Source organism: Rhincodon typus, chromosome 31 (genome assembly GCF_021869965.1).
Source record: "Rhincodon typus isolate 14 chromosome 31, sRhiTyp1.1, whole genome shotgun sequence".
NCBI classification, from domain to species: domain Eukaryota; kingdom Metazoa; phylum Chordata; class Chondrichthyes; order Orectolobiformes; family Rhincodontidae; genus Rhincodon; species Rhincodon typus.
This window is the reverse complement of record NC_063362.1, coordinates 10,141,346-10,148,880: the sequence shown is the minus strand read 5'-3', so window position 1 is coordinate 10,148,880 and position 7,535 is coordinate 10,141,346. Positions and strand designations below refer to the sequence as shown.

Here is a 7,535-nt window from a genome sequence, read left to right as displayed (position 1 = left end):
CTTTGGATTAATAGTCTAGTGATAATACCACGAGGCCATCACCTACCCTTTTTTAAGTTGGTATGTTACAAGCATTTGAATTTTAAATGTCTTCAAATTTTTGAGGTAATTGGTAAAACAGAGATTAGAATTTTTTAACACAGCAGTAAAATGTCTGAAAATTTAGTGAAACTAATTCAATCTTAACCTTCAAAAAGGAGTTGGTTGAAAAACTTCAGAGAGAAAATAAATGAAGAGTTAGGACAAAGACAGTTCTTTCTGAGAGCAAGCACAACATTGATGAACTGAATGGCATCCTTCTGTGTTTCTAAATTGAAGAAAGACCATGTTGATCCATCTCCATTTTTCTGTGCAGGAAGACCAGGAAAAAGCTCGTTTTGCTAATATGCCGGCATGGAAGAGAGATATCGTGAAGAAGAAACTGGATGAAGAAAGGTACATGTTCCCGAGACATGAAGAGACACATTAGTCTAAAATTTGAATATAGCTGACACATTTTTCAATGTCTAATTTTATGTCATTTTTTTTTCACTTATCCCCAGGGAGAAAAAGAGGTGAGCGCTCCCTTACTAATTTTCTATGTGAGTATGAAATATTAAACAAAAGGCTTCATTAGTAAAAAGGTAAAGTCTATGTCTTGAATTTTTAAAATAATTGTATTTCCTTCCTGTGCTAGCCCATAACACACCAACAAGGAGAAAAACACAAGTTGTATTTGTTCACAGAGGGTGAAGATTTGACTGTGTATTAGTTTTATACCAATTAATTTCAATGGATAAGGCACAATGATTTGTGCCTTAATATTGTGAATTTCTAAACTAAAAGCAGATTTGTCAATGGTCATTTTCGTTCCCAGGTCATTGAATTCAAGGTGACTGGAAGAATGAATGACTCCATATTTACACAAAAACATCATTTTCAATTATTATACTGTCCAGGTAACAGCTAGAGAGGGGAAAGGCTAGCTAGTACACATGAAAATATCGGATAAGGAAAGGAATAAGCCATGCTGGGTGTCACAGTGAACTGGATTTAATGAAGCCCACTGGAGCGCACTCTGGTGGGTGGACCCAAATATTCATGGAGGAGGCCAAAACCAAGCTAACAGCCTCCCCTCCCATTAAACCAGCAGCTGGAAATCGGTTGACACAGTGAACCCACCCATTATTAATTAGACTTATTAACAAACCACTATTCTCATTAACCCTGAATTCACCGGTGTTGTTTGAGAGTCTGAAAGGGTTAATACTAAGCAGTGCCTTAAGTACCACCCACTATGATGATGTCATTTAGACTTATGGGCAGGACAGTTCAGGATCATGAAGGAATGGGAGTTAATATCCAGGTGCTCCTCACGCTCTGTAACAATGTCCCTCAGATCTATGTAATCTTTTACTAATTGCCCATGCATAGTAAATGATTTCTTGTTCAATACAAGACCCATAACAAATAGGAGCAGAATTAGAACATTTGGTCCATCGAGTCTGCTCTGCCATTCAATCATGGCTGATAATGTTTCTCAACCATATTCTCCTGCCTTCTCCCCCATAACCCTTGATCCCCTTACCAATCAAGAACCTATCTATCTCTGTTTTAAATGCATCAGTGACATGGCCTTGACAGTTCTATGCAGCAATGAGTTCCACAGATTCACCCCACCCCCTCCCCCCTACCTCTAGTTGAGGAAATTCCCCCTTATTCCCATTCTAAAGCGCAACCCTTCACTCTGAGACTGTGCCATCAGTCCTAGTCTCTCCACTTGTCACTGGAAAAGGACCTCCTTTTCCCTACAATCTGCCTTCTGCCAGTCAGCCAATACTCTATTCACGCCAGTACCTTGCCCCTTGCACCATGGGTTCTTTGCATACTTAGCAACCTCCTGTGCATCATATTTATCAAGGGCTTTCAGGAAATCCAAATTGATCCCGTCCACTGGTTCTCCTTTCTCTACCATCTCCTCAACTATCTCCTTTAGTACTCAGGGATATAGTCCATCTGGTCCGGGAGATATATCCATCTTCAGAGCTTTCAGTTTCCTCAACATCTTCTCCTTAATGATGACCACTACACTCACCTCTGCCTCCTTCTCTTGAAGTTCTGGCATGCTGCTGGTGCTTTCCACTGTGAAAAATGATGCAAATTACCCATTCAGCTTCTCTGCCATTTCTTTGTTCCCATTATTACTTCTCCAGCCTCATTTTCCAGTGGTCCAATGTCCACTCTTGGCTCTCTCTTACCTTTAGGTATCTAAAAATAACTGTTGAAATCATCTTTTATATCACTAACTAACTTACTAAGGTTTTGCAGTGGATCTGTAGCTCGGGTTGTGGGTGTTACACCCCAACTAACTTACTGTTGTATGTGATTTTCTCTCCCTGTCCTGATTTTTTTCCAGTTATCCTCTGCTGGTTTTTAAAGGGATTCCAAACCTTTGGCCTCCCATTAATCTTTACCACATTGTGTGCTTTTTCTTTTGCCTTTACCCTGCCTCTGACTTCCCTTGTCACCCAAGGTTACCTCGTTCCCCCCTTAGTATGTTTCTTTTTCTGGGGATGAATTTCTGCTGTCTCCCGAATTACCCCCAGAAACTCCTGCCATTGCTGTTCCACCACCTTCCCTGCTAAGCTCCCCTCCCTCATGTCCTTGTTGTTACCATTACTCAATTGTAACATTATTACATTTGATTTCACCTTCTCCCTTTCAAACTGCATGCTGAATTTTATCATATTACGGTTACAACTCCGTAAAGGTTCTTTCACTTTAAGCTCACTAATCAAGTCTGCCTCATCATACATCACCAAATCCAAATTTGCCTGTTCCCTGGTGGGCTGTACCACAAGCTGCTCCAAATAATCTTCTCAAACATTCCACAAATCTCTTTTCTTATGATCTGCTACCAACCTGATTTTCCCAGTCTACCTGCATATTGAAGACCTTTCTTATATGCCTTTACTCTGTCCTGATTTATTTTCTTCCTCACATCATGACTACTTCTCAGAGGCCTGTGTACAACTCCCATCAGCGTCCTTTTTCCTTTGCGGTTGCTCTTCACGACCTACACAGATGCTATGCCTTTGATTTAATTTCCTTTCTCTTAACAAGGCAACCCCACCCCTCTGCCCATCTGCCTGTCCTTTCAATAGGACATGTATTCTTGGATATTTAATTCCCAGCCTTGATCCCCTTGCAGCCATATCTCTGTGATACCCAGAACATTGTACCTGCCAATTTCAATCTGTGCTATGAACTCATTTACCTTGTTTCTATTACTACATGTGTTTAAGTAAAACACCCTCAGTCCTGCATTGACTGCCCTCCCTCTCAGTGTTGTCGCCTTTTCTGCTGTGCCTGAAGTTAGATTCCTGACTCTTTCCGTACTCTCTGGCCTGTTACTTGTTCTGGAAACTTTAATAATCACTGCTGAGCCCTCCTCACCTTTAACTTTTTCCATCATTTTCCATGCAACTGAACCCCCCCCTCGCCACTCGTTAGTTTAAGGCCCTATCCATAGTCCGAGTTATGTGATTTTCCAGCCTCTGGATCCAGCATGGTTCTCATTGGAATAGTTCCCTCCTTCCTCAGTACTGGTGCCAATGGCCCATGAATTCAAACCCATTTCAACCAATCTTTAAACCATGAGTATACCTCTTTAATCTTGTTGAACCTCTGCCAATTTGCTGAAGGCTCAGGTAGTAATCCAGAGATTATTACCTCTTCTGAATCTGCTTTTTAAATTTAGCCCATGGCTGCTGATATTTCCTCTCAGCAGAACCCCAGAAACATACTAGATTCTTAGAGGACTTGACAGGGTAGATGCAGAGCTTTCTTCCCCTTGTGGGAGACTCTCAGTCCAGAGCGAACAATCTCAGAATAAGGGGCCAACCATTTAAGACAAAGATGAGGAGGAATTTCTTCTCTCAGAGGGTAGTGAATCTGCAGTTTTTTTTTTAATTGCAGAGTGCTGTCAAGGCTGGGTGATTAAATATGTTTAAGGATGTGATATGCTTAAATTTATCAATAAGGGAATCGAGGATTATGGGGAAAAGGCTGGAAAGTGGAGTTGAGGATTATCAGATCAGCCGTGTTCTCCTTTAACACCAAAGCAGACTCAATGGATTGGATGACCAACTTCTGCTCCTGCACCTTATGGTCTTACCCATCCTGTCTTCACTCACCTCTGGCCTGGGTCTCTGGTTGATACTGGGCCCTTATTGGGTGCATTATCGGCAGTATCCACTGCAATTGGATGGTACTGACAGGCAATGGAGAACTGCCAACCTCTCATGTGCCAGCCGCTCCCAAGGTGGTGGTGGTGGTGGGGTGGGGTGGGGTGGGGGTGGGAGCCCGAATCCTGCCTCCAGGGTCACACCTCATGGATTGGGAGACAGCAGGGTTCAGCATTGATCACTCGAGTAACTGTTGAGCATTTAATTGGGTCAGGCCTGCTCCACTGAAGAAAGCTGGTCTCATCTCAGTTCTCTAGCTGGTTGCCAGAGCCTGCCGTGGGAATACCGAATCCTGCATAATATTCCACAGCTACATAGTAATTGCTTAACAAAAATAACCCAATGTCCATCTAGCGAGCTTTCCGAATCGAAGTGGCAGCATGACGTCATGACAACAGAGTTGTTGACTAATCATTGCAATTGATCTCTATCAATCGGTCCAGATAGGAAGTGAGGAAAACCCCAATGAGGGAGAACTTTGGGAATCATAAGTCCAAAGTCAACCCATTTCTCCTAGCTCCAATGCTGAGTAGCCTTCAGAGGTGCAGAGATGCAAAAATGATGCTTGACTGAGGGACCCCGAGGATATTAACTCTGTAAAACTGTAAAAGATTTCAGGAGAGGAGGGGAGAAAATTACTGGGAATATGAATGGGGAGATGGGAGGGAAAATTATTTTTCAAGGTTGTTGATCAAGAGGAAGTAATGAAAGAATTTCAGATGCAGTGGATGCATCTATCTCAGAGGTACTCTATGTAACATTAGTGTTGCATTTTAACCTTGACATTAGGAAAGAGGAAGAGAAGTTGAAGAAGGATGAAGAAGATAAACTGAAGGAACAATCAGAGATACTGCGGAATCTTGGTTATGATGAATCAAAATTGGCACCGTGGCAACGACAACTCATCCTGAAGAAAGGAGACCAAGCGAAGCAAGAATAATAATCTCCCTCGGAGCAATCTTCCATTTCTGCTGTAGCGTAGATTGTGCTGTTCAGTAGGAGGCAGTTCGGAATGGTTAATTCATTGCTATACATGCTGGGCCCAACACAGCAGAGTCCATTGCTAAATAGTAGCTTTCTTCAGATCATCTCACACCTCTGTAAGTTACAAGCCAAAATTCACAGTTTGAGGAGATTCTTTCATGCTTTTATCTGTACTTGCATTTCTCACATGTCCTATTATCCCCAATCCTCAGCATTCCCACGCTAATTGCTTGAGCACAATGTTTTGTTGTGGGATGAGTGATTGACAGCTGTTTACTGTCATGGTGATAATAGTTTATGCAAGCAAAACCCTGATCAAAACTTAGTTTTGAAAGAATGTATTCCAGGTATAATTAATCCTTTTTCCATCTGTAAAATGATTTTAAATTATGGGGTATGTTAGATAAACACACTACTGGCCTAAAGTACAGTGTTGTGCATTGAGTGTGTTGGATAATTAATTTAGTTTGTGTTTGTTAAAGAGAAGGTTAACAAGAGTAAGCATTGACTCAGTTGGTGAATGAATTGCCCAAGTTTAGAACACAGCAAAAGAAATTAGCATGGTCCCTGGCTCAGTCTGTGGTGTGTCAGCTCATCTCAGCTGGGTCTGAGAGACATCACACCGCTAAGGTTAGATTCAGGAAAAAGTCAGAAGTCACACAACGCCAGGTTATAATCCAACGAGTTTATTTGAAGTCATGAGCTTTCGGAGCACTGCTCCTTCGTTAGGTGGACTTCACATGAAGCAGCAGCAGCGGTCTGAAAGCTTGTGATTTCAAATAAACCTGTTGGACTATAACCTGGTGTCGTGTGGCTTCTGGCTTTTATCCACCTCAGTCCAACACCAGCACCTCCACATCATAGATTCAGGGAAGGCAAGGAGATGATCAGTCAGTGAGGTTCCCAATTCTTGATGCCTATTGCAGACAGAGCTGTAATCCCTGCCATAGTCTATCACATACCCCATTAAAACCCATCATGAATAGGAACACAGTCATGCATGAACTAGATGGGGAGTAAAGCTGAGCTGTACAATTGCATCTGGCATCTTAGCTTTGGTAAAGAGGGTGTTTGGTGTCTGTGGATCCATACCCCTATATCAACATTACAGGGCAGGGAAGAGAGATATACACCACATAATACACTTCTTAACTCAGTTTAGCAGACAGAACATGAAACAGTTGAGTCCATATCAAAACCTTACTGAACAGCACTACTTACTTTGTTAGCTGCCTGATAGAGTTATTCAAAAGAATGGTTTATCTCTGAGCAATGATGACATGATAGACAAACACAATTGCAGGAACTCCTATCTGGACCCTGGCACATTGCCTATCTATCAATGTTGTACATAATCAAAGAATGACCACTTATTTTTCTTATGTGTAGCATAACTGTTCTCCAGACATTAATGTGCACACAGGGGATATATCTCTTTTAAAGATATGCTCATGATGTTATTTACAACACAGTTTGTGAATGTTATATATTTTCTTGGATGCCATAACAATGTAATGGAAAGAAGCAGTACAGATATCATTGCCATTAGCCTATTTTCCACAACTGAAGATCTTTCTGCATCTTTTTATTTTGCATCCTTGTGCAGTTAGTTTCTCAGCAGCTGTGTCCCTTGCCCAAAATGTCTCGACCATTTAAAATAAATCAGTGAAATAATTTTCTGATTACCATTTTGTTTTTGCACCACCATCATAGAGTCGTAAAGTCATAGAGTTGTACAGCACGGAAACAGACCCTTTGTCCAACTCATCCAGTTCTGTACGCGGTACACCAGGTGTGGTCTCACCAAATGCATTGCACAATTGTAGCAAGATTCTCCTACTTAAATGTCCACCCACCTTGTAATAAATGTCAACATTCTATGTGCAACTCCTACTTACTTGATGTATCTGCATGATCAGAGGTATAGATAGCGTGGACAGCCAGGGACTTTTTCCTAGGGTGGAGGTATCTATTACGAGGGGACATAGTTTTAAAATGAGTGGAGGTAGATATAGGGGAGATGTCAGAGATGGGTTCTTTACTCAGACAACGATAGGGGCATGGAATGCATTGCTGGAGAGGGTAGTGGAGTCGGCCTTATTGAGGCATTCAAGGGACAATTAATAGGCATATGATGATAGTATAAGGTAGGGGTGGAGGTTAGATAGACCTTAGGTTTAGAGTAAAAGTTCGGCACAACATTGTGGGCCGAAGGGCCTGTACTGTGCTGTATTGTTCTGTTCTATTGACTCTGACTCCTTCATCTGCAGTTCTCACTATCCCCACTGAAACACAAGACCTGGTCAATAAATAGATGATGGTTGT

At 41.8% G+C, this 7,535-nt stretch overlaps 1 protein-coding gene across 1 annotated transcript in view; it reads left to right on the top strand.

Annotated features, from left to right (window-relative positions):
- The window catches only part of espn (espin), a 117,131-nt gene extending 110,247 nt beyond the window's left edge, over positions 1-6,884 (top strand). Inside the window, exons 10-12 of the mRNA XM_048615097.1 lie at positions 356-435; positions 543-554; positions 5,016-6,884. Of these exons, the coding sequence (XP_048471054.1) occupies positions 356-435; positions 543-554; positions 5,016-5,166 (243 nt within the window). The 3' untranslated portion in view covers positions 5,167-6,884. The remainder of the gene's footprint in view (positions 1-355; positions 436-542; positions 555-5,015) is intronic.
- Positions 6,885-7,535: the final 651 nt, after the last annotated feature.